Source organism: Leiobunum rupestre, chromosome 3, assembly GCF_980474605.1.
Source record: "Leiobunum rupestre chromosome 3, qqLeiRupe1.1.hap1, whole genome shotgun sequence".
Taxonomy (NCBI): Eukaryota; Metazoa; Arthropoda; class Arachnida; order Opiliones; family Sclerosomatidae; genus Leiobunum; species Leiobunum rupestre.
Genome location: NC_143386.1, coordinates 40,223,444 through 40,250,688, shown reverse-complemented (window position 1 = coordinate 40,250,688; position 27,245 = coordinate 40,223,444). Strand labels below are relative to the sequence as shown.

General features: G+C 36.2%; 1 protein-coding gene and 1 long non-coding RNA gene across 4 annotated transcripts; one reads left to right on the top strand and one right to left on the bottom strand.

Moving 5' to 3' along the window:
- Nucleotides 1-21,680: 21,680 nt before the first annotated feature.
- LOC149951770 (uncharacterized) lies at nucleotides 21,681-25,667 on the bottom strand. 3 transcript variants are annotated; one of them, XM_090170115.1, is made up of 6 exons: nucleotides 24,477-25,667; nucleotides 24,096-24,194; nucleotides 23,924-24,039; nucleotides 22,954-23,167; nucleotides 22,544-22,620; nucleotides 21,681-22,470 (listed from the first exon to the last, which is right to left on the bottom strand). In XM_090170115.1, exons 2-5 carry the CDS (start codon nucleotides 24,190-24,192, stop codon nucleotides 22,571-22,573), a joined length of 477 nt encoding a protein of 158 aa, XP_090026241.1. In that variant the 5' UTR covers nucleotides 24,193-24,194; nucleotides 24,477-25,667; the 3' UTR covers nucleotides 21,681-22,470; nucleotides 22,544-22,570. The 3 variants fall into 3 exon arrangements, with proteins under 3 accessions (XP_090026241.1, XP_090026239.1, XP_090026240.1); XM_090170113.1 differs by having other exon boundaries at nucleotides 21,681-22,620; XM_090170114.1 differs by lacking the exon at nucleotides 24,477-25,667 and having other exon boundaries at nucleotides 21,681-22,620; nucleotides 24,096-24,196.
- Nucleotides 23,426-24,509, top strand: LOC149951771 (uncharacterized). The gene is made up of 4 exons (XR_016480041.1): nucleotides 23,426-23,573; nucleotides 23,662-23,852; nucleotides 23,911-24,216; nucleotides 24,432-24,509. It is a non-coding gene; the product is annotated as an uncharacterized LOC149951771 (long non-coding RNA).
- Nucleotides 25,668-27,245: the final 1,578 nt, after the last annotated feature.

Below are 27,245 nucleotides of genomic sequence, written 5' to 3'. Positions count from 1 at the left end.
GAGGTACCAATCTCGGTGATTTCCTCACAGTGGTGTTTACTAGAGAAATTTAATCGATAAGGTAGGACTCGCGACGTAACAAAGAAGTTCTAACAAAGTGTTACACGTAACTACGCCATATTATTTCGCTAATATTTTTAAAACTTTTTCTTCATTTGTCCATTTATTTACATAGAACCACGTAAAAACAGCTGAGTTTTTGTCTACTTAACAAAGGATTGGTCATTTTGAAAGAAGAAATCTTCCACATATTTAATTTGACGTAAAGGCACTGAAAACAGCCAAGTTTCAAATGTTTTCCCATTAAAACCGTTTTTAGGCGCGTGATTTTGCAGCCAATCTCTTCCCATCTCTCATAAAAGGAAGGGATTTTTTGGTCTCCGCCAGAATCCCTCCAAAGTTAGATTAGAGTTAAGTAATCTACTATCACCAAAATAAGCAAATTTTAATAGGCCCGTAAAAATAAATTTATCTAATTGTTAATAAAAATTCAAAGTATCTAAGGACTAAGGTTTTATTTGGTCATTGGACCTTTAACACATAAGAACCACACTTCAATAATTAGTCAAATTTAAAATATACTCATAAATATATCTAATATCTTGTTCCTGAGCCTTTAAATTTTAACTCTTACCTGATTGTTAAATCAACAATTAAAAGTCAAAACAAATCAGTTTTGTATCTTGCGGGTGACATCGACGTAAGTATTTTCTGGTCACACATTTTTACACATCATGGTCTGAAGTTCACAACATCCGCCTTTATTTACGGATTAATTTCAACTGTGCAGAATAAGATAAAATGAAAGAACAACTTCGCGACTCCCAAAACGGAACAATGTAGAACACAGACGCGGTCAAGCAGCGTCTTAGCAGGTGGGCACGTTACCCCCCTCTTTTCGCCCACTCGAGCCGAGGTGGGTTGCTGGCAGAACATTACCAAAACTCGTAAAAATGCCACCATCCCACCATTGCCCCCGTATGGAATCGTCCCTGAGTATCCAACCATTGCCAATTTTAGTAAAGCGACCCACCCGCTAAGCTAAATATGGCCGCGGCCCCGTGGGATTTGGCCCACCTGCCCACGCGTCAGGGGCGTATTAACCATTAGGCACAGTAGGCACGTGCCTAGGGCGCCACTTTTCTAGGGGCGCCAAAATTCTGTTAACGTTATTCCATTTTCTCAAACGTTTTATTCAATACTTTATAAAACCACTGTAGTAAAACCAAGAATGTATTTATTTATACTCAGGGAAAATGAATATGTCGAGACTATCGACGGACACGTTGAGGCCCTAACCCCGTCACGCTAAGGGGAGAGGGAGGAAAAAAGGAGGCGGTCTTATTTTTTGCGTCCTCGCAGCAGCGTTAATCGCGTCGAAAAACGTAATTTTTAAGAACCAATGAGATGGTAGTATTATTTGATTTTATTAAAGCGGAGGAGCATACCGGGGGCCCCAACGGGTGGAATATGAGAAACGCTAAAAATAATCTCGACATCTTCATTCTTCCTGAGTATAAATAAATACATTCTTGGTAAAACGAAGAAACTAAATTCTTTTTTTTTTCACCGAATTTATTAAAAATATCGCGGACGTATCGTAAAATTGGAAGGACAATAATCTTGTTGCACAATTATCCAAACTCTTAAAAATTCGATATTGGTCCCATGGAGAAAGAAAGTTATTCCTGTCACGTGTGGATTGAACGCCAATCTTAGTAGCGAAGCGTATAGTCTTTTGTCGTTGGAGGGAAATCGAACTAGAATACAGTGACATTGTTCATGTCTTAGTCCTTATCATTGTATTGGGAATAATACTGCTAGAATTACAATTACGATTTCGGTTGCCATGGTTACGTGGGACCTGTTCTGAGAAGACTGTACGAAATTCATCTTTATAATTAGGCGGTAGCGCCATCTATATTTTGTAAAGTTATATGATTTCACGCAAAAATTCAATTGCAATATAGTTGCCACCACTAGAGACAGATGTCGCGACGGTTCAACGATATAGTTGAAAAAGTAAGGCTGGGCGAATAACCGAATTAACCGAATAATTCGATCGAATATCGAGACGGTTATTCGTCTCGATATTAGCTTCACGTCTTTTTTGGTATTTGATCGAATATCGAATAGCATTTGTATTATTCGGTAATTATTATTCGTTAAATATTCGGCGAATATTCGGAAAATAGTAGTAGTATTTTTTTCTATTCGGTAGGCATTATGAGTTCAAAAACGAAATTGAGCGGTTTTCAGAATAAGAAAAATGCTCTTAAAAAAAGAACAAAATCAAAAACTAATAGCTAAAATGCGTATCTCTATAAAAAAAAATTATTTAAAAAAATCGGGTAGGGACAGAAACAAAACCGGAAATTGCAGCTAGTTTGTATTTTTGTATTTTTTTCTATTCGGTAGGCATTATGAGTTCAAAAACGAAATTGAGCGGTTTTCAGAATAAGAAAAATGCTCTTAAAAAAAGAAAAACTAGATTCCTTTGTAGTACGGTCTCAATCTGATTCTAAGATTGAAATTCGTGAATTATCTGCGAGTTCTAGTCTCATTACCAGTAGTGATGGCGACAAATATTATGAAGCAGACTGCAATAACTCGAAATGTATGGACTTAGATGTTTCAAACACCAAAATATCAGTTTCTTCGGTGAAGTTAGTTGACACAAATAGCGATGAAACCGATAGCAACTTGAAAACGGTCGAAACAATAAAGGTCAGCAGTCATCCAATACCCGTAGTAAGTGCGGATCCAGCAGAGTGGATTAAAAATGATTTTACTATTGAGTATTTATTAAAATATGGAATAAATCAGAACATCGAGAGTGATTTTAGCCTTTCAAAACGAACGTTTCGTGACAAAGAAAGGGCGCTAACAAAATTTGCGTTTGAACGACAAAATTTAAATGGTGAAGTGAAACTGCGGGAATAAATGGTATACTCGGAGAGCTTAAAAGCTGTTTTTTGTCGATTATTTGGAGGGAAATGTAGTTTAGAACGACGGGATTAAGTGACTGGAAGAATATTACTATTGAAAAAGAGTTAACGATCACACTCGATTACTCGGCTATTATTAATGCATTTTCGGAACAAAAGTGCAGGCGAAAAATGATGTAGATAGTATAGGTGCCAATAAAAATATTTTGTTATTTACAAAACGTATCTTAAATTTTGTTAATTCCTGGTCACACCCAAGGGCACATTCTATACACACCCACTTGACCGGACTGTAACGTCTAATTAGAAGATCAATGTCAAGGGGCGCCAAAAGTTTCTGTGCCTAGGGGCGCCGTCAGTGTTAATCCGCCCCTGCCACGTGTATTTCATGATATTACGGGGGTGGCTTTTTGCGTAAAAACATTAATTATTTTTTAAGTTCGCCCTGTGATTTTAACAATGGCTTCTTATTTTTTAACATTTATGTCCTCCCTACGCAGACACGCGAGCCACTGAATAAAAGTCACCTGTTAAATTTTATTTTATTTATAAGGCTAAGGTTGATTTATGTTTCTAGCTTCACAGCTTCTCTTAATCTAGACGTGGAAAATTTAAAATAATTTAAACTAGAAGAATATAATATACAAAATGTTATAAAAGTTTCACCCAAGAATTGAATAGTGGTTACTATCTGGTACTTTGTTGTTTTAAACATGGTTTTTCTATGTAGATTTTATATATTTTTGAGATTTCTTTTATTTTGTGGAAAAATAGGTAAAATGATTGTTGCAGGGGTGCACTACTATGCTATTTACAGTAGCAAATTAACGTTAAGATCTTGATATTAAATTGAAAATTGTTAGCTTAAGAAAAACCTTCCAATTTTGTGATCATAGAGGTCCCATTAGTGGCGTAGCAAGGGGGGCTGTCCGTTCCGGACGGCTGTGGTGTAGTGACGGTGCAGCAGATTCCGCCACTGCCGGGGGTCCCTTGAAGTTAGGGGGCATTTTGCATTTCGGAGAGAAATGCAAGCAAGATTTGCTTAAAGTTTATAACAAAGATTTCTATGCTGATTTATAATTGTCCAAACACTCATTTCACCTTCGTGTATCCGACTTGAACGTAATATGTAAGGTTCGAATATTTGGGATTTTCATGTAGTAGGGTATACTACGACAAAAAACGTTTTGTACAATGATATAAAATAACAGGAGAATGGGTACAGGTCTACGGGATTTTGATTTATGTATACTCTTCGGTCTTTGTAATAAGAATAGACAGTCTTAAGAACTCACAACAATACTTTTTCCTAGAGTCTGAAAGTCGGAATCTAAATATTATAATTGAAATAAAAGAGGACGCTTTCATTAAATACTTTCTCAAGACATTTATTTTCCATCTAGGTATAAGCTACATATAAAGATATTATGATGCTAGTGCCATCTCTCGTTAATTTCTATAACGTATAAAAAATTTCACAAATTCCACAATCGGTATTACAAACGTTAAAAAATATGGATGTATATATATATATAGAGTAATATATGTCTGTTACATATATATATGTGTGTAAAATGTTTCTATAGATTTTTTGAATTTTTTTCCAAGCAAATAATTTGTAAGTTTAAATTTAAAATGCGAATTCTATTTACTGTGGGGGGCGATAACCTTGAAGACATTACAGGGGAGGAAGCTTGCCTACGGGCAGCGGTGTAGCTTACTTGGGTTGGGGGAAGCTGTCCCCACCAACTTTTAAATAGTTGGAGAATCGCAGTTGATTTGACTTTGAACTTCGAAAGACTTTGCCTCCCCCTCGACTTGAGTTGGCAAACGTTCATTTTATTCCCCCCAATCGGAGACCCTTCGCTCCGCCCTAGGCGGCACTTTTTGGGGGTGGAATTTTTCATAAGAACTATCTCTGGATATAGGTAGACTGAAATGTAGTGTATGTTAAGAGCGGCGGTAATCTCTGTGACAAAAATTGTAGCTACGCCACTGGGCCCCAGTGCTCAAGCCATGAGGGAATCTCCAGCTATTGCAGCACGCTTAAAGAACGACAAGCGTTTGACATCCGTGTTATAATGACCAAGCGCGATCTTCTTGTAAGTGCCCCAAGTGGTCCAATCACTGGTAGATTAGTTTTCAAAAGGGAAGAAATTTTAACTGATTAAATAATTCTGGAAAGGAACAGCGAGTAATCATTGAAGGCTGAGAAATATATCTTTTATAAAATCACGTGATATCAGTGACCACTGATCGTAGAGAAAGGAAGGACCTAGACCTTCGGTGGTCGGACTTGTCCCAGATAACGCGCGTTTCTTCATTTCGTTTTCTGCTCCTGAACAAACAGGTAGTTCTCAATTTCGATTCTCTTCCAATCAAATTTTTTTAAAATCTCTTCCGAGACTAACTTTGCCAAACAGCCTTTTTAAAGGCTATTTGGCTGTTTCAAGCTAATTTTAAACAGCCTTTTTCAAGGCTAATTAGCTATTCTAGCTAAATTATTCAAACAGCTTTTTTCAGGGCTTTGATATAGCTGGTATTATTAAAAAGTCTGTTTGAAGACTACATAGCTTTAACTACGCTTTATTTTGTTAAACCTTTTTAAGGTTATTTCGCTATTAGTATATAATAGTAGCATTTTGAAATATGAGTACCAGAAAATTTTTATCTGGGTCCCAAAAACGAGAAAAACGGAAAAGGGAAGATAGTTTCGTTAGTAGTCAGAAAGGTGCAATGGCACGTTTTTGGAAAACCTAGTCACTGTTTTAGTAATACTTCTGAAGTTCTTCCAAACGTCAGTACTGATATGGAAATGGAACTAACTCATGAAGGAGAAATTGCAGAAGTAATTGCAAACCCCAACTCTAACCATGCACAAAATACATCAAACAACGTGTCCAATTCAAAAGAAATGGGCTTACACGCGTTGAATAACTTGGATATTAGTCTAGGTAAAGATTGCCTTCCGGTTCAGCCTAAACTAAATCCTTTTCCTAAAAGATTAATTGGCGGTAAAAATCGAGGTTTCAATTCTTCTTGGTATGACTAATATCAAATGATTGAATATTCAGTTGCAAAGGATGCGGTGTATTGTTTTTGTTGCCGTCATTTTTTAGGCAGTAGAAACACTGCATTTCTAAAGGGATTTTCGGATTGGAAAAACATGGGGAGACAATTCGAAGAACACTTCACTTCCAACAAATCTTCTCACCAACTAGCCTAAAAAATGTACTTAGACTACATGGAATCCAAATCCCGTGGATCAATAGTTTGCCAGGTTAACGACCACCATAGACTAGACGTTATTAGAAACAGAGAGGTCCTATCTACACACGTGGAAGTGATTATTTTATGTGCCCAACAAGATTTAGCACTTCAGGGGAACACTTACACATCCGCCGACAATATTGGGAATAGGGGAAACTTTATTGAAATATTAGATCTTTTAAAAAGAAAATGTCCTGATTTAAAAGCCAAGTGCGATAATATGCCGAATAATGCCAAATATTTGCACAGCACCATACAAAACGAAATAATTGGCATTTGTGCAAGTTTAGTGAGAAAAATTATTGTTCACGAGGTCAACGAATCCGGCGGATTCTACTCTGTAATAGCTGACGAAACACGAGACAACGTGGGAGTAGAGCAGTTAAGTCTTCGTATTCGATATACTAAAGCAGAAATAGGTGTCGTAGAACGATTTATAGGGTTCACATCTTTACACAAGTTTGATTCTGAGAGTATCAGCTTGGCAATTATAAATCTTTTAAAAGAGGGTGGTTTCAAACTGGAGAATTGTGTTGCACAGACTTATGACGGAGCTAGTGTAATGAGTGGACATGTAAAAGGAGTAAGGGTTAAAGTAGAAGAAGCAGTAGGCTAAATTTAGTTTTGGTTGACTGTTTCAAAGCAATTCGGTTATTAGAAGTGAATATTTTGAAAACTCTCAAAAAGATCTAGGGTACGACATACTGAAAATGCCACAAAGCTGCGACACTCGATGGTGGAGCAAAAAAAAGGGATACACTATTTTAGAAATAGACTCGATTCCTTAGTTTTAACTTTAGAGAATCTGATTGAAAACGGAAAACCCGACGAGGCTGATGAGTGTCGTGGGTATATATCCCAATTACATAACTTTAACAACTTAATATTAGTCGTTGCATTAGACGAAGTATTAGGCGTAACAAATTCCCTGTCGGAATATTTACAAAGTTCCAAAGTTATTTTTACGGAAGCCGTTGCCATTTGCCAAGCTACTGTCAAGACCTTAGAAGATTGTAGAAACTCTGAACGCTTTGATTCTATTTGGGAAGAAGCTACTGAAATCGCGGAATCGGCTTTTATTGCAGTACCTGACCGTAACAGCGAACCATTAGCTTTACGTAAACGTAAAATTATCCCTAACAGGAGATTAAACATAGTGTGGTAACAATTACAACGGGGACCAGGGAAACTGAAGCTAAAACCCTAATAGACCAGATGAGGTCCACCTATTTCGAATTAATAGACAAATTTATTTCTGAAATGAAAATCCAGCTATTAGAAAACTCTGGTCTATATAATGGTATCATGGCATCTGACCCTAACTCTGAGAACTTCCTAAACGAAATCGATATCCTAACACATTGTAACACATACGATAGGTTTCATTTCGCCCTTGATTCCTTAAAAAGTCAAATTAAAATTGCGATAAATCTAATTATCCCCAAAAAATTTAACAGCGTAAGCGACTGCTTCCACTATTTAATGGCCATGGAAGATGGCTTCCCTGACCTTGTTAAGTACTACAAGGTTGTTCAATGCATTCCTGTCGCAAACACCATCTCAGAAAGAAGTTTAAGTTCCCGGAAAAGAATAGAAACACGTCTTCGAACAACTAAGGGGTGATTTAGACTTTCAAATCTGGCTACGTTGTCCATTAATCGGGATTTGTCGAATTGTTTAAAAGAAAACCTTTATTTAGTGGTTGAAGAATTTGGTAAAAGCTCTAATCGAAGAGTATCATTCTTAGATTAAATTGCGAGGGCAGAAAATTTTATCTTTCCTAAGAAAACGTTCAAATTAACATATTAGTGTCATAATTTTAAAATTTTAAAGATAGTCAAGAAAATTCTTTAAAATCAGAAATTTCAAAATTAAAATATATAGATAGGTGGGAGACTCGTAAATACTAAATAACGGTATTCTTAATATTGTTACGGAACAATCGAGTAAAGTGTCGGTAAAGTCAAATCAAATTGGTATTTATGAATAAAAATCTTGAAAATGTAGATTTAGCCTAAGATCATCCCTGTTGTGCCTTAAAAAATGGAATGGACTCAATCATCGGGATGAGATTAAAGTCATATTTTTCTGTCGTTAGACAGACAACATTCCTAATAGTTTTCCCTGATGTAAATTTTGCTATTTAGCCAACTGCTCACTTCGCCAAGGGCACCAGATCGGTTCTGCTAATGGTTGAGAGGCGCATAACATTCAGCGATCACTCTAAATGAGTTTCACCACTTTATGATATTTTTTGTAGAATAATAATGTAGTTTTTCTTAATTTTTTAATATTATATTTGAGTCCTTAATATCGAGATAGACCCCAATTGTGGTTTTAAATAATAAATCTGCTTTATCCCACACAATATTGCGTGACGAGCTAAATCTGAAATTTTAATTCTTCGGTATTTAACATCTTTTACGAGTTCATTGAGAAGGACACTTTTTTCACAACTACAATTAATTTGTAAACACCAACGGTATAATACAATCGGTGACGCTTGCCTTTAAAATTCGTCAAAATAGTGACGGTCTTATTAAGGGGCTTAAACACGATGCCCCAATTAGTTACCATTGATATCAAGTTGCCCTTTCTTGCCGAAATACCCGGGTAATAGAGAGGGCTTCTAGTAACGGCATTTTGGTTTTTGATGTATAAAAATTGTTGCATTGTTTTACTCGTTCCCGTTGATAAAATTTTTAAAAGCGCGATCGATAATTCTAGTATCAAAACGTCTATGGTCATTTGTTTGAGAAAGCCCAACTTCATCAGTCGTCAGGAGAGAAGAGTTGGAATGTCGCCAAGTTGGGGAAAACAACGAGGGCCCATTAAAGAACCCAGCCCCCCGATCAAGATCGAGTTCCCTCCCGAAGAAGAAAACATGTGAATTTTCTTTTGTACGATACTCAATAAAGCCAATGTTCGTTTCTACTGTTATATTTTATATTCTATTGTTATATTGGGAGAATTTTCACAGCAAGCCCCTATTCAGATGTAAATACTCCCAGGTACCCCTGCGTTGAATTTCCCGATATTTTCCGCCAACAGTATTGTTATTTCTTGCATATTTTTTTAGGTTTTCATGTATTTTTAAATTACATGAGGAATTTTTGGCAGATTAACCACGAATGCAACTGCTTCTCATAGATTATTCCGCTCATTGTTATGAGCATTGCTTTTACGCAGCTGAAGATCTTAACATTTGGGTTGTTCAAGATGGAAAATTAGCTTTCACCTCCTCTTATGAAGGGTCCGAGGGGTTAGCCACTGCCTTAAATTCTGTACACCGACTACAGGCTCTGATAATGATAAATCTGTAATCAGTTACGTAATAACATCAATACAGTCAAAGCTACACACTTTCACATTGATTACGAGGAGTTATCAGCCTTCGGAAAGGTCTTCATCACCCTTTTTCCATTTATGGCTCCATATTAGCAATAGCTAAGTGCTTATGGAAATATTTAACAAAATTTGTTTAGACTACAAAGCATCAAAACCGAATTAAGTCAATTATTTATTTCTCAAATTTCTACACAATTTTCAAAGAAATTCATTTATTTATGATTTGGAGAAAGGCCTGTAGAAATGGCGAACAGGCGAGAAGTTTTCATTTCCTAAGAAGGGTTTAAGAGCCCTTGGCGCCATCCCTATGCAAATAAAGCCAACTATGGCAACTTAAAACGTGTAATTATCTCCAGTCTCCCCCGGCCTAGATTTGGCTGTTGGGACAGGGCTGCAGCCGCCTGGTAGCTACTGATAATACTGAGCAAACTTCCGTTCGCTACACCTGTAGGCTACGTTAGAGTAAATGATGTAAAGAAATTTCGTCACGGTAGCTTCACGAAGATCAACTTTTCTCCCCGGGTAACCGAGTAGTCAAAATGGGCTGTAATTTAATGTAAATAATTTCAATAAATTGTACACTGAAGCTGAATATGTAAAAAAATGTTGTAAAGAGCAATAATTAAACACTATTTTAATATCAAACAAGATTCAGATTACTGGTCTTTCCTTTTTCTCAGGGCGCGCCCTGCCTCTTAATTTCCTCTTGCCAGGGCGCCCCTTGCCTCTTTTTTTCAAACTTGCTAGGACGCGCCTTGCTTCTATATCTTAAATAATTTGCACTGCAACTTGCGTACTAGTTCGTATATCTATTTTGTTTATATATATTGATGTTTAGTACCTTTTATCCATTTACTAATTAATCTTCACGTCTCCTACTTTACTGCCAGCCTTCAAATAAGCCCCGTCACTCTAGTGTTTAAGCACGGCCAACTTAGACCACGCCCTACAGCGGCTAACCCATTCGTTGAAGTTTCTATGTGAACCTACGAGGAAAAGATATCTATATGAGTTGAGCGCCCCTAGCGGAATATTATTTTTAGAATCATTTTTGCATCGAAGCCAATATAAAAAAACTATGAGTACAGCGGTGACAGCGCCACTCTCATTATAGCGGGAAAATCCTAGCTCACGGAATATCGGCGAATGGGTTGGCCGTGCTTAAACAATTACAGGTTTTTCTACTGATTCTAGTCAACTCTGTGAGTTTTTTTTACAATTTAAATTTTTTAACAATATGAGTGAATGATGTCATATTTAGAAAATAAGATTATTGTTTTTTGTATATCTTAATCTAGTTCACAATTTACGATTAAGGATTGTTAGAAAATATAATTTTTTAATTAAAAATTATACCTAGAATTCGGAAAAAAGGAATGTTGAGTATTACTATTCGCCTAGCCTCGTAGCCTCGACTAAAGGTTGTGTTAATTTATTATGAATTTTGCCCGTAGGAAAGTACCATGACAATTTTAAATCATTACCTAGGTACAGCCAAATTGAATCATTATAAACATCGAAGTTCGACGTACATTTATAGTGGTTGTTACAGCCAACTTCAATCACGTTCGAAATTGAAGTTGGCCATATCCAGGTAGCGCCCGGGCTATTATACGCAGTATTTTACCAACCTTGGCGCCCGGGTTCTGTTTTTTTACGTAGATCCACGTCTAAACATAGGATCTTTCATTTTTAAATTTCATATCTTCCACAAATTAATTTTGAGGTTAAGGCACTTAAAACAGGCAAGGATAAAGTTTTCCTATCAATACCGTTTCTTTTCAAGCTAAAATAATAACACAGTATTTCAAATGACCGACGTCAATTTTCCAGAAAATCCATTTTTACGAATACAAATTTTCTGGTTACAGTAGGGTACGCGAAAAATAAGTGGTTAGCACTTTCGCCTCGCAGCAAGAGGCGAAGGGTTCGATCCCAACTTGTGGCACTGGGTGAAAACTCGGAGGTTAACGGTAATAGTTAGTGTAGGGAGCTGTTGACTCGCGTGGCATGTGACAAGAAATATTAAGTCGCTAGATGACTTGGTTAGTGCCTTGGGTATTAGCCTAGCTGATAAAAAAATAAAGGTCGTTTAGACGCTATTAAATCATTAATTATGTAAAATTGAACTTTAACTCAAGTTTAAAGTGGTAATTATTTTAAAACCTACTAAACATATTTCTAAATATTATTTGTGAAAGCCCGGCTATCCATCGATATAAAAATTACGTCTGGTCCTACTATACAATATGAAATTATTATCATTAATATTCCGAGTCAATGGCGTCTAAGACGTTTCGGGTGTGATATTTAATCAAGAATTCCAGATTTATTTAATTGTGACACGGTGGATCATATTCAGATTGCCACAAATTATGAATCCCAAAACATTTTTATTTTGAGAAGCGGCCCTTTGAGAGGAGGAGCCCCCTCAAATTTAAGAAAAAATGTTAAATTTATTTAAAATTTAATGAAATATCTAAGTTTAGTAAAAATATTTATTTAAAGAACAAAAATCTAGTTTTATTTTCAAAATTTAGACTTAAAAAATATGATAAAGATCACTCAACCTCGACGACAAGCGCGTGCCAACATTCTCACTAGAGCGGGTGTAAATAAATAAATGTCTAATAATCAATCAAGTTCCTCGGAATTTAACATCAATATAAATTTTGATTAATAGAAATCATAATGCATTGGAGATATAACCAACAACTAAACATGCGACAACTTCAACGTCCATCCCAAACCAGGTCCCTAAACTGGCAGAATGTCTAGTCCATGAACAACTGAGTAGCTTCCTCTTTTGCATAATTGTTTTACGTCGGCCCAACACGGCTTCCTCCCCAAGCGTTCGTGTATCACTAACCTCATGTCCGCTACTAATCGCTGGTCTAGCTGGCTTGATCAAGGTCATAATGTTATGTTATATTTCTAGACTTCGCGAAGGCATTTGATTCTCTACCTCACGCAGCCATCATTTCGACCTTGCATGTTGCCGGTGTTACTGCCGACACGCTCGCATCGATTTCTAACTACCTCTCTGACCGTCGGCAAAGATTAGTGGTTCATGGTGAAGCCTCTGATTGGTCTGACGTTAAATCTGGGGTCCCACAAGGATCCGTTTTAGGTCCCTTACTGTTTAATGCACTCTATACTGTATTAACTCCTCATCTGACTGTATGTCACTACAGTCTGACCTCACCGCTGTTGTTGATTGGTTATATCTCAACACTGACCAATGCGCCGTCCTCCACCTTGGCCGGCACAACCCCAATCATATTTACCTCATTAATGGCACCCCGATTAATTCCCAACTTGTGGCACCTGGTGAAAATCCGGAACCACTCCTGCGTAGAGTTTGTAAGTTCTCTCCCACTGGTTAAAGGGGTTTTCCACCGAGATCTTCGGTTTCCCCTTCCATAAAAACTTGCTGAGGTTAACGGTAATAGTTAGTATAGGGAGCTGTTGGCTCGCGTGGAATGAAGGGCTTGCTACCACCCTCCTACGCATTGTAACCCGGCCACCTGTTACTTGATCACGCACAAGCAACATTGCTTATGTGGTCGAAGGGGGTGCCTTGGGTATTAGCTCTATTTAAAAAAAATAGCTTTACCTGACTCTCTGAAAATACTGAGGTTGAAATTTTCTTATACTGTACCAGTCCAGGGCCTAATCTTTTCGTTGAGAGTTAACGAAAGAAAAATATCGTTAGCGCCAATAAATTTATATTAGATAACGAAAATAAATTTCGTTAAATCGCTAATGATAAGAGTCGAATCGCGGCACAGTCTCTTTTATCACGTTGAGCTTGTTGAACTTGTACGAACACTAACCATTGTAAGAGTAAATTTCTAAAAGAGAGGTTAAGCAGAGCCCTCGAGGAGTCACGTGATCATTCTCTGTGGTTTTATTTTCGCGTTTATTCTTCGGAGTTGCAACCTTTTATAATTTTAAGAAGACGCAATATTTCCGCTGAGCTAATGTAATATCTTAAGCGTTTAAATAAAAATTCTGAGTATTTCAATTTCACTGCTCCACAAATCTAGCTAATTATGGTAGTTGGTTTCTTTCTAGCAACGTGCGTTTTAGGAATAGTAAATACTGGTTTAAATTGAAATGCTACTAAGCCTTGTATATTAAAACAAATGTTTGTGTTTGAACAATGCTCACAGCAATACATAAGCAAAAAACGGTTAAATCTATTAATAAATAAATGCTTATATCTGGCCCTCATTACTTCGAAAATGATCAATTTCAAAATTACGTTTTTGCGCGTGACAGTACCTTTACATTGTGAGGTTTAGCAGACTAATTAATAGTTTTTATACCCTAACATGGCGTCGTATTTTCACGCGCAAAATAAATTATAAGATCCCCTTATTGCTTATATCCAGCTCATTATTTACGATAAAAAGTGAAGGTTAAGTTTTAGTTTTTTCAAAATTTCAAATTCATTTCTCAATATTTTATTTTAATTAAAAAAGTGGGTTTAACCTAGTGTTCGTACGGGGTCAAAATAAAGTCGGGGTCGGGGTCGGGGTCGGGGTGGGTCTAACCCCGCGAAAAACAAGTCGGGGTCGGGGTCGGGGATGGAAAATTCTTTGTATTTATTAAGAATAGAAAAATTATAAAAATACCCCAATTTTACGATTTAAGATTAGATAGTGTATCTTGTGTAAGCCAGCCTCGGAGCCTAGGGACTATTAGAAATAGTCTTAGTCGATAGCTACGCCGCAAAATTTTCGTTTTCGAAACGAAAACATTTGAGAGAATTGGCCGTTTTCGATCTATCGAAATCTGGCAGCCTTGCCTGCCTTCCGGCCTGTATCTCCATACCGAAAATGGCCGACGATTACGCCGCCGAAAATATTTTACAAAAGTGATCGGCGGCATTTTTTACCGTTATTTTGAATTATCGACTAGGACTATAGTAAAAATAGATAAGATAGGTAGATTTTAAAATAGAGGTCTAGAGCTTAGGCATTGTTATTGTTTTGTTTAAATAAGTTGTTTTATAAATTCACAAGTTATTTACAAACGTTGTAACTCCACACTCGTTAGCTGCGACTGAGAGAGTCCGAAACAACGGCAATTATGAAACTAAAACTTAAAAAAGTGACTCAAGTCGGACGGTCGGAGTCAAGCGTGAGCTACGTCAGCGGCATCAGCCGAAGGTCATTCGGATCATTGTATTGTCGCCCACGAAAAAAGGGAGAGGTCGGGGTCCCCGTACGAACACTAACTTTAACCCTGGATTTTTTCGATGGGTTAAAACTAGATACTAAGGCGTGTTTTAGTATAGGTTTAGCATGTTCCTGTGTAGCAAGTATTCATGACATGTAGTAACTTTAAAAAACATTTTGGTCAAATTATATAAAATTTCGGGCTGAATTTTAGCAGGCACCTTTAAAAGTTTTCATCATTTGGTTGTGAGCACAATTTTTATTTAGAGAAATCGGCGCACAAAAATATGTATCCGTTTGTATTGTATTTGCGGCTATAAAGCCAATTTCCAACTGAGGGCTCGGCTGTTTTCTACAAAAATGGTTAAATGGAATATGTCGGTGCGGGTCATCGTTTTTGCGCAATCGCAGTTTGAACGTTTTACCCGAACGCGTTTTACAATTTGTATCTTTTCTTGACGTAAAACGCGTCCGTCGCTCTCCTCCGCATTCGCGTGAATTAACGCCGCGTTTTATCCATGTAGCCGCGTCTCAAATGGATAACTCGGATAGCAATTGTTGTTTCTGTAAAAAAGGCTTGAAAATGGAGCGTGGTTTGAAGAGAGCTTGTATTGATTGCACCGTTGGGATTATGGAATTATTGCGCAATGTAACTTTAATTCAAGTCCATTTAGTGTTCCGTAAGGATTAAATCCGCATGCTTTAAAAGGAAACTCGATATTGCGCCAAAGCGATGGACAAAAACGTGGAAACCAGACTCCAGTGCGTCGTAACCAGGCCGGCCATATACGGCAACCGCGTACAGGCGCAAATATTCGAGGACTATTAAATGTACGTTCATTAGTTGGCGCTTAAGGTATTTTAAGAAAGTGTTACGATAGATGGCGATACCCTCACAAACAACCCCACGATTTATCTCTACATTTTAGTTTTTTTTATTTCCCCCCTTTTTAGTCTACGTGAAGGAACGAGTCCTTGGTGGGGATTATTCCGTTTTGATCACCGAAGTCGCGCGGATGTACTCGCCAAGTAACTATTGTATATTTGTATATTAAACTTATTGGTTTAAACCCAAACGTGTGTATGCCTGATACAAAAATACACAATAACAAAAGGTTTAACTTTAAATTGAGTTCAGTCTTTATGCACGAATAGTTTCACTTACCGAGTTACGAGTTCTACTCTACTACCACTAGTGAGTAAGTTCAATAGTTGGCGCTTAAGGTAGGTGCATGGGGGACGGTCCAGATCTATAACATTTCCCTATAAAGACCGAAAACAAAAGTGTTAACGCGTTCAGCAGCGTGGCCAGGCAAATATTTTTTATCCTGGTGATTCTAACGTCATAAACTGGAAACGGATTTTTGAAATTTCGCCATCTGTCGGGAAACATTTTTAACGGTTTAGCGGTTGCGATTTGAATTTTCAGATATTTGTATAACCATCTATGTTATCACGTTAAAAAAGTATAACTAGTATAGTTAAATAATACGTTTTCCCCTTCTAATTCTAAATTATTCATCATAAAAAAGGTAAGCAGCTATTAAGCCATGGTACTATCATTGTATAATGTTATTTATAAATATCAAATATAAATGTTAATAATAACAACCGTTACAAATTTGGAAATCGCTTTCAGACGGTAAGCAGAATATTTTACTATAAGTATGATCAAAGAAGTTCGACATTCTAAATTTTTACGACGATTAATTTAATAATATTAGCACCGCATGGTAATCTCGTGGTTCAAATTTTAGATTCCAAGCATTCCAAGGAAGCTTCTTGCCCATTTTACTCCCCCCGCCTATTTTGAATCACCAGCCTATACAAGCATTTCCTGCTATGCCCGCGAGTACCGCTAGAGTGCGTCGATGCTTGTTCTTTTTTACTTTTCCCCATGCCGGACTGTCCCTGTTGTTAATTAGTCCATGGTAGGTGAAAGGGGAACGGCCAAGCTTTTCCAAATATGGCCTTATTTTCGTATCAAAAGATTAACAAGACATTCAATATACTAACAAGTATACCTTTTTTTGTCTTGAAAAAATAGCTTTTGGCCTAAAAAGTTTAAACGAAAAATAACGCCAGGTGTTTGGGTTTGAATTTTCGCCGCCATCTTAGGGGCTGCCGCCAGCGCCACTAACCCTATATGAGCGATTTGCTAACTAGCGTAACTTTTGAAATTGCTCAATTTAGGAGCGTGCAAATTAAAAAAAAACTAAAAGCTTTCGCATCTACAGCAGCGCAAGCTTTTTTTTTATCAATTTTAATCGAGCCGGGAGTGTCTTACCAGTTTCTCACCAGGGGGACGATTCTGTAAAAAATCGAATGGGAATTCGATCTCGATACCCTATACCATGTCGAAATCGACTTCGACAATTTGCATTGATTTATGCTTATTCAAAATCCTTACCGAATACCATTCGTCGAGATCTCGAAGTTCGAAATCTAGTTTTCGAACGAAAATTTAATTTCGAATATTTACAGAATATGCCCCCTGGTGTCGCGGCGGACGCGCGCTTTTCGATTTCTTGAAATTTCTTTATTTCATTAAAAATTAACCCCTCAATATTTTTTGATGCGATTTTTAAAAAATCTAACTGGTTAAAGCTTGACCGTTCCCCTTTAAGAAAGTGTTACGATAGATGGCGATACCCTCACCAAAACAACCCCACGAATTTATCTCTACTTATTAGTTTTTTTATTTCCCCCCTTTTTAGTCTACGTGAAGGAACCAGTCTCGTTGGTGGGGATTATTCCGTTCTGATCACCGATTAAGTGGCGCGGATGTACTCGCCAAGTAACTATTGTATATTTGTATATTTAACTTATTGGTTTAAACCCAAACGTGTGTATGCCTGATACAAAAATACACAATAACAAAAGGTTTAACTTTAAATTGAGTCCAGTCTTTATGCACGAATAGTTTTGCTTACCGAGTTACGAGTTCTACTCTACTACACTTTAACTTAGACTGCCTAGAATTAGTTACAAAGGAGGAAACACGACGTTACCCAAGGTTCGTAAAGAAAAGGCACTATGGACGTTACCGTAGACCAATTTTAGTCAATACTACATTTTTATGTGACAGGTGGACGTTGTCGCATATTTAGTCTAAGTTGTTTTTACCTTCGATAATTTGTTTTCTATCAAAAAAAGATTATCGGGACACAGCCTTGAAAAGTTATCGGTGGGTAATTTGTAGGGAAATGTATATACATACATATATGGAGGGGCGCAAAATTTTAAGCGGCGTGGGTGCGCAACCAACCCAAGTTCTGCCATTAGTCGAAACAAACTCACGTGATTGCTAAGGAGAGCGGCGATTGAATTTTCAGTCAAGGGAAGCTCTAAATTGTAAAAAGCGTTTCGGGTACAACGTCCAAACTACGATTGCGAAAAAATTATGGGTCGTACCAAATAATCTTCCATAGAACCATTTTTGTAGAAAATAGCTGGGCCCTAATTGTCGTAAATTCAAAACAAATGGATATATTATCCAAAACCAATTTTTGTACGCCTATTTCCCACCATGAAAAATTGTGCTCACAACCAAATGATGGGGACTTTTGACATTTTAAATATTATAAGTAAATGAAGGTGCATGTTAAATTCAGCACAGTGGCAATTCGGAAAATTTTCCGCTTTTTATTTTTCCGGAAAATTAACATCACTATATTTGACCCAGCAGTTAACACGTCTATCCATAGACATAATAAAGAAATAGACCCAAGATTCTACGGAGGGTTAATACGGGAGCGATAGCTAGCAGACAACCGGTATTTGTTCCGTATTCCTGTGGTACCACGTTTAAGTGACGCCTGTCGATTAGGCGAGAAAATAAAAAATCATCACGTGACACGTCACACATGTTCGTGTTTGTAATCTTTTAGGTACTCTGACGTGATTCGCGAATATTTTGGCTGTGAGAATTTAAAATAAGGTAAATTTTTATTATAATTTTTAAATAAGTCAATTAATACTTTCAAAACCCAAATAAAAAGTAGCAGATGATCTTATAATTAAAAACAAAAAATTCTAATTGCGAAATGATATTTTGTCAAAGGCTTAAGTAACTATCCGGTTTGTTGTGGTTATGGCTTGTTATGGGAATATTCTGAGATTCTAAATTGTAAACAAAAGTAAATGGAATTTTGATGAAAAGGATGATTCTACCTTGGATTAATAATGATTCTACTAAAGGTATGTAGCTATTGCCCTTGAAATAAAATTAGCTTTGACAATTTAAGTCTGATGGCTTGACCCTTCATTTCTAGATTTTTGTCCTTCGCTAATTTGTGGAGTCTGAGCTTGCAATATAAATTAATAACTTTCTTAATGATGATGTTCGATTCCAACTTCAGCATCAAACATGTTCGTGGTGATCTGGTAATATGTCCATGCCAACAATATTTCGTAATACAGTTCTAGTTCTTAGACTACATATCTTTTATAGGGAGAGGAATATCTCTTCATAACAACTAAACAAAATTGGCTAAAAACCAACGAAATCTTACTCAAATTATAATAACATAATTAAACCTACACGAAATGATCCTTGGTCAAAATTTAAAGGTGAGAAGTTAACATCACCAGTTTTTTCTATTTCACTTTCAACTGGATGTAATTTCTTTAAATTAAATAAAAAAATTATTTTGTCTATTTTTACTTGTTTTAATTCTATGGAAACCAAACCAGAGTTGGAATGGCTTTTGGTGTGACCCACCTTTTGCCATTTACAATTTGTATATCCTGTTCTAAAAAGTGATCATTACAAATTAAATCATGATTTGAATGTGTCGCGATTTACAGCAATTGTCCATTGAGAAAGTATTGTAGGTTTCGTTATAAAAAGATTTTAAATAAGAATGGATATTCATCGAAATAATATGATAATTTAATCCTACATATGGAATGAAACCTTTTCCGGTATTGTTTTACTTGTTATTGCAATGCGTAAAAACACTAAAATTAACCTTTTTTTACCAAATAAAAACAAGATTTTTAGTAGAAAACACTTTTTCTATAACAAACGAATTATGAAACATGTTAGCTAACATAAAAGTACTACCCGTTTATCAAATTCACCCCTAAAGTTTTTGCGTCTGATTTTTAACCGGATAAATATTCCTATGCGTTAGGCACTACATGGCCTAGGCCAAGCGCTCACTGATCCTCATAACGTCTCTGTCCTGGCTTCCACAAGCCTTTGCTTCGTAACGGAGACAATGCCTTGTGGAAGCCAGGACGGATACGAAACGGAGAGCCAGTGGGCGCCTAGTCTAAAGCGCCACTTAAATTTAGTGGCGCTTTATAAGTAGGATTAAATTATCATATTATTTCGATGAAAATTCATTCTTATTTAATCTTTTTATAACTATAGGTTTCTTTTATCTAAACCTACAATACTTTCTCAATGGACAATTGCTGTAAATCGCGACACATTCAAATCATGATTTAATTTGTAATGATCACTTTTTAGAACAGGATATACAAATTGTAAATGGAAAAAGGTGGGTCACACCAAAAGCCATTCCAACTCTGGTTTGGTTTCCATAAAATTAAAACAAGTAAAAATAGTCAAAATAATTTTTTTATTTAATTTAAAGAAATTACATCCAGTTGAAAGTGAAATAGAAAAAACCGGTGATGCTAACTTCTCACCTTTAAATTTTGAACAAGGATCATTTCATGTAGGTTTAATTATGTTATTATAATTTGAGTAAGATCTCCTTGGTTTTTAGCCAATTTTGTTTAATTGTTATGAAGAGATATTCCTCTCTCTATAAAAGAAATGTAGTCTAAGAACTAGAACTGTATTACGAAATATTATTGGCATGGACCTCTTACCAGATCACCACGAACATGTTTGATGCTGAAGTTGGAATCGAACATCATCATTAAGAAAGTTATTAATCTATATTGCAAGCTCTGACTCCACAAATTAGCGAGGGAAAAAAATCTAGAAATGAAGGGTCAAGCCATCAGACTTAAATTGTCAAAACTTATTTTATTTCAAGGACAATAGCTACATACCTTTAGTAGAATCATTATTAATCCAAGGTAGAATCATCCATTTCATCAAAATTCCATTTACTTTCGTTTACAATTTAGAATCTCAGAATATTCCCATAAGCCATAACCACAACAAGCCTGATACAGGAGTTACTTAAGCCTTTGACAAAATATCATTTCGCAATTAGAATTTTTTGTTTTTAATTATAAGGTCATCTGCTGCTTTTTTTTGGGTTTTGAAAGAATTAATTGACTTATTTAAAAATTATAATAAACATTTACCTTATTTTAAATTCTCACAGCCAAAATATTCGCGAATCACGTCAGAGTACCTAAAAGATTACAAACACGAACATGTGTGACGTGTCACGTGATGATTTTTTATTTTCTTGCCTAATCGACAGGCGTCGCTTAAACGTGGTACCACAGGAATACGGAACAAATACCGGTTGTCTGCTAGCTATCGCTCCCGTATATTTTTGGCAAATCAAACTCCGCGTAAGGTGTCTATTTCTTTATTATGTCTATGCGTCTATCTTTTCCCGCTATAATGGCAACACAGTATTACAAATGCTACTATTTTCGTGACAAAGGGTTAGCTACAAATTTATTTCAATTAAAAATATTCTTACACATATTTTTAATTGATGCGAACAATTACGAATTATTAATTTTGCTTACCTTTGTTAAAGTAAATTAGTATACTTTGTATTAGTGGAGGCTATTGTTTTTAAAATTAATAGAAATGATCTTTGAAATAATGAAAGTTAATGCACGAGGTACGAATCTCAGTGATTTCGTTACTAGATAAATTTTATCGATAAGGTAGGACTCGTGACTTAGCAAAGACGTTCTAACAAAGTTTTACACGTAACTATGCCATATTATTTCAGTAATAATTTTAAAACATTTCCTTCATTTGGCGTTTTGTTTACATAGATCCACTAGTAAACTGCTGGATTTTTGTCTACTAAGCATAGGACTTGTCATTTTTAAATTTCAAATCTTCCACAAATTAATTAATACGTAAGGCACCACCCTAGGCCCAAATCATCTAGTGCTTTTAAATGACCTTATCCCAGGTGGCCGGGTTACAATGTGTAGTAGGGTGGTCGCACACAGAACTACAATATTGAACAAGTTGGCAAGCCAAAATATACCTCTCCTCGGAAGAATTGTCCCTAGTGGTATTAATTTCTCGAGATGACCCTTAAAGATATATCTCCGCAATTCAGAGTTATTTACTAAAAACGTAATTCCGGTTCAATCCCGCCCGCTATAAAATTTTAATTTTAATTAAAATAATTGAGACGAAACAACCGAGTTTAATTTATTCAGAATAATATAAATTTAATAGTTACAACAGCGAGTTAGACGTACTAAAACAATGCACAATTGAATTTAACCTTATTTACAGTACAAGTTTATCAGTTAAATATAATACGAAGCCAATTTTAATTAAAAAATATCTACAGAGGGTATTTGTATTTTTCTCGCCTACGAAATACTTGCCGCATCTTTAACGCTCATTTTATTTCAACACTCGCCCTTGATGAAGATACCGTAGAATAGCAATATATTCGACATCTGGTAGTGGACGACTCGTAGACTTCCTGTTGCCGTTGTGACACATACCGCATGAAAAAGACCAATACCATCCAATTTCCAATATCATATAATGACTCGCACACCCAGGAAATCAATGACTGCATTAAGAATCGTAGATGTCCAAATATCCACACCAATAAAAAATGTATTAACAAGAAGCGAAAAACTTACCATCACAAAGCACAGAAAGCCACTTGACTAAACCACAGCTCGTATATCAATCAGCCGTATTCTGCGTGACCCCCTAGGCAAGACAGGGGCGTAGGAACGTTCTAGAAGTTGGAGGGGGCAAAGATAAACGAAAAGTTGTCTGGAGAATGGTTTTTAATTTTTAATGGAGTGTAGCTTCTACGAATGCATGTTTACTTTTTACTACTATGCAAATTGGCGGGAAAAGACTGAAATTTAAACACAGTTGAGGTTTTATAAACTGTATATGCTTTTAAAATGATAATTTGAGCCTTTTGAAGATTTCAACTGACCAAAGGTTGGAGGGGGCAATAACATTAGTTGCCCCTCCCAGCAAAATTCTAGGGAGGGGCATTGCCCCCCCTGCCCCTCCCGGTTCCTACGCCCCTGAGGCAAGAAGGGAACCGCCCTCTTGCTTAAGAAGCTCCGGTTGGCTGAAATGTTTGGCGGGAATTCTCTTGCCTTTGCTTTTCTATTGGCTGTGGTTACGTCATGAGTGTTACGTAACATTTTGACTTCCGGCGCTTGTTCCGCCATTTTGGTATCATTTTTCACTATGGCGCTTCCCGGAGCTGTTGCTGCTGTCGCCGAAATAGCTGCGTTAGGCTTAGAAGAAAATGCAATTTATAGAAGAGACAACAGCTTGTAAAGGTATCGTCAAATTTTATTTAACATTTTTATGAATAAAAAATTATGAGTTATTTCATTTCCACACCACCCTGAAGGTAGAAATAATGGTGTGTTTTTTACGAGGTATCCCATCCCCAAATTCGTTTAAAATAACTGAAATTGGGTTCAGGCCTAAATCCTCTTGCATCATAACCCGAAAAATTAATTTAACGCCTAATCTACCATAACAGGTGGCTGCAATTGACCAAAAGTGACTGCTAGCAATAGCTGGCTTATTGCTTCCGTCTTTCGCTCTTCATCAGCCACCAGTCTTTCAAGCGCATCAGCGAACCTTCTACAACTGTCGGCCACTACTTCAAGAGCTGAAGTATTCCTCTCTGAGGTATCAGCTACTCATATCAAAGTGTCCCTTATTTCTTGCTGAGTTTCCTTTAACTCGACAATTTCAACTGCGAGATTTTTTTCCTCAGATGCAAAACCGTCCAGAGCATCACCAATTCTCTCCTTAAACAGGAGAGAACTATAAGAAGAATAGGGTTGAGCTTCAAGTGGAAGTTTCCCTGCCTACGACTGATGACGGCCAAGCAGCCAGAAACTGATTTGAGGAAAGCGTTCTCAAATCAGTCTCGTAGTGGATATTATAAAACCATCTCCCCGCCAGGTATTGCCCTTTTTTTTGCAAATATTATTCATACTAATGTTATAAATTTTATCTGCAGATGTTTTTGATACCACTTCTGGCGAAGCACTCGGAACAGCTACAATTGGGGTGGTACTGGCTTCGTCCTGCTCTTGGAAGCTATGTGTAGAGCTTTGAACGCTTTCACCCTGTTGACCATCATCGAAACCTATAACAACATTTGTATTACTATGAACAACAAGTCCAAATTGATAGCAATCTTACTGGAAATGGAAATTCCACTTGTGATGTCGTGCCACAGCATTAAATATCCTCTGAAAAGGATTGCTATCGCCGCCATTTTCTTTAGTTGATTGGCCATCTCTAGAAATGTATAATAGCTAAGGTTAAGTAAAAACAACGATATTTAAGAGTGCACAAGAATTGTTTATTAAAAATTAAAATATTTAAAAACGGAGCGATGTTGCGGCCGAAACTAGTCGGGTTTTAAATATTTTAATTTTTAATAAACAATTCTTGTGCACTCTTAAATATCGTTGTTTTTACTTATTGTATAATTTATATTTCTGTGCAAGTCGCTAATAACTCTAGATAGCTAAGGTTAATACGAATAATTCAATTTATTGGTAATTATTTATCAATTACAGGGCTATTTCATCCACAAACTGGAAGGTCTCTGGAGCATTCCTTAGAAAACAATTAAATTTGTAATTATTAGTGCTTTACACCAGTGACGGCGATCCCGTGGGGGCTCTGGGGCTCGAGCCCCCACAGGGAAATCCAAACGAGGGCAGAGCCCCCACAGAAATTAAATTGAGGAAAAATAGCAACCAGGGTAAAATTTATAATGTCACTGCCTTTATTTGGGTCCGAATTAAGTCTTTTGACAGAAGTTATTTTGATATTGCAGATGCGAGTAGCATTAAGATGATATAACCGTAAAATTGATTTCGATAGATTCGTCCAAACAGAAAATCGCCCCGTCGTGTACCCTATTTTACCTAAAATACCTTCGTTAAGTATGTGGCCAAGAAGGGCTTAATTATCTAGCCATGTACACAGATATTTTCTAAAGATATCGACTTAACTTTTATTATGAATCCATGCCGGATGAGATATTATAAAGAACACTTTTAAAAATATATAGAAATTTAGAGCTGTACATTTTCTTGCTTCAGTTTTAAGTATATGCATAATAGCCCGGGCCCCCACAGTAATATTTTCCAATCGCCGCCGCTGCTTTACACATATTCGCATGTTGTGCCTGTATTTAAATATTTTGGCTTTGCTTATTTTTGCATGTTAATGTTTGGGCTGTATTTAATTTGTATGTTGTGCTATGGTTTTTAATCTTTTCCTTATTTTCAATTATTCAGTTAACCATTTTATTCAGCTTTTACCATTGTATTTAAATTTAACTATAGTGGCTTTAATATTTGGAATGTAATACGCGGTATTATTTTTGAGAAAGTACGTTACAAATATGAATGTTTACTCTGTACTTCCAGTAGCTGCTGCATCATATGCAGTGTCGATACCACCTGGTGTTCCGGCATATGACACCTCTGCAAAAAGAGCTTTTACCCTCTCTTCCAATGGAGTAAGTTCTGGCAAATCAAATGCCGATCCTCCGCCAGTTTGTTTGATTTTCGCATTGATTGATGCGGCTTTAGCCCGGAGACTAGATTTTAAAGTATTCCACTTCTTGCGGTTGTCAGAGGGATTTCTATATTGAGAGCCAATGCCGTTGACTGCGTCGGTTATTTCGATCCATAATTTGTGTTGCTGGGTATTCAGAGCACCTTTATAAAATGTATAAAATAATTTTTATAGAGCTAACGCGAGAAATTTCTAAATTTCTCCCAGCATGCTTTTATTAACCAGAGCTTTCTTAATTAAGATATGTAATACACCTTTATGTTGTCGAAGTTCTGAAAAGTTTCGTTAATCCATCTTTGATAGAAGGCTATTGGTTTCTTTATTAGAAAAGGCTCTGCCTTTAAACTGGTGCCATTACCAAGGGTAAATGTTCTCAAGATTCAAATTTTTTTAGCTTGTTATACAAATAATCAAAACCAACAAAAGAGGATGTTTTTATTTTAACATATAAACAAAATTATACCATTAATTGTTACAACATACTACAGATTGATTTTGTAATGGTTTTTATTTTTGTTTGTTTATTATTGTATTACAATGATTTAATTGGATTGAATATATGGCAAATTGAAAATAACAGCACCATTATTGCATGTTAATTCTATATTATTAAAAGAGGTTAAGTTATACTTAAACGTCAAGAGGTTATGTTTTATGAACAAAATTTGTTTAAATAATTTGTAGGTAATAAAAAAGACTTGAATGTTTAATTTATGTTATAAATAATTCTAACAAAAAATAATTATTTAACTTTTTAATTATTTTTAACAATAACAAATAGATGGCGAATAAAATGATATTTATTTTTAAGGGTTACAAATAGATGGCGAACTGAATGTAGATAATTTGTGAGGGTCACAAATAGATGGCGAATAAAATGATATTTATTTTTAAGGGTTACAAATAGATGGCGAACTGAATGTAGATAATTTGTGAGGGTCACAAATAGATGGCGAATAAAATGATATTTATTTTTAAGGGTTACAAATAGATGGCGAACTGAATGTAGATAATTTGTGAGGGTCACAAATAGATGGCAGGCCACTAAGCTGGGAACTGAAAATAAACAGACTATTAAGTTATTGCTTAGTCCAGGCCATATTAAATAGTCTATGAGTGAACTGCCTTAAGCTGAACTGAACTATCTATATCATCTTTGCGTCATAGTAATGACGTGTGATTAGCCAATAGAAGGGCCAAAGCAAGAAGGCTTGAATGGGGGAGGGGAGGGAGAACTGTTTCCTGTGTATTTCAGCCAACCGGAGCTTCTTAAGCAAGAGGGCGGTTCCCTTCTTGCAGAATACGGCTGATTAAATGACCGTAGACGGAATAGTTAGTGCGACACCTTACCATTAACAAACAGGAATTTTCGACGTTATTATCATGAAATCGGATAAGCTAAACAACACGACCTACACACCTTAAAGTCTCCTCCAAAACTGGACGTTTTCGTGGAAACAAAATAATCTCAAAAAACCAAAGTTAAAAATATAAGATCAAAGAATAGACAAAAACAACATTATATCGATCAGTAAAAATAGCATACGACCCTTCCTTTGCCTAAAACCCAGATACATGTTATATTAAAAAAAGAGTATCCGAAAAAACTAAACCTACTGACAATTAAAGAGTTTAACAACGTCATTGAATAATATATTACAGATTTATAACACAACGTAAAAGAAATCAATAACACAGCGGCAACGAATCAAAGTCCTAAAACCGCGCTCCCGGTTCAATTCCCGACGAAATAAA

Excerpts from the sequence above, each read along its gene's own strand:
- LOC149951770 (XM_090170113.1), bottom strand. The coding sequence starts at position 24,192 with ATGGCCAATCAACTAAAGAAAATGGCGGCGATAGCAATCCTTTTCAGA. Across the intron at positions 23,168-23,923 it reads CGAGTGCTTCGCCAGAAGTG|CCTAACGCAGCTATTTCGGC; the intron begins GTATCAAAAACA and ends TTTTCTTCTAAG. Across the intron at positions 22,621-22,953 it reads GAGGGCGGTTCCCTTCTTGC|CTAGGGGGTCACGCAGAATA; the intron begins CTCAGGGGCGTA and ends CCCCTGTCTTGC.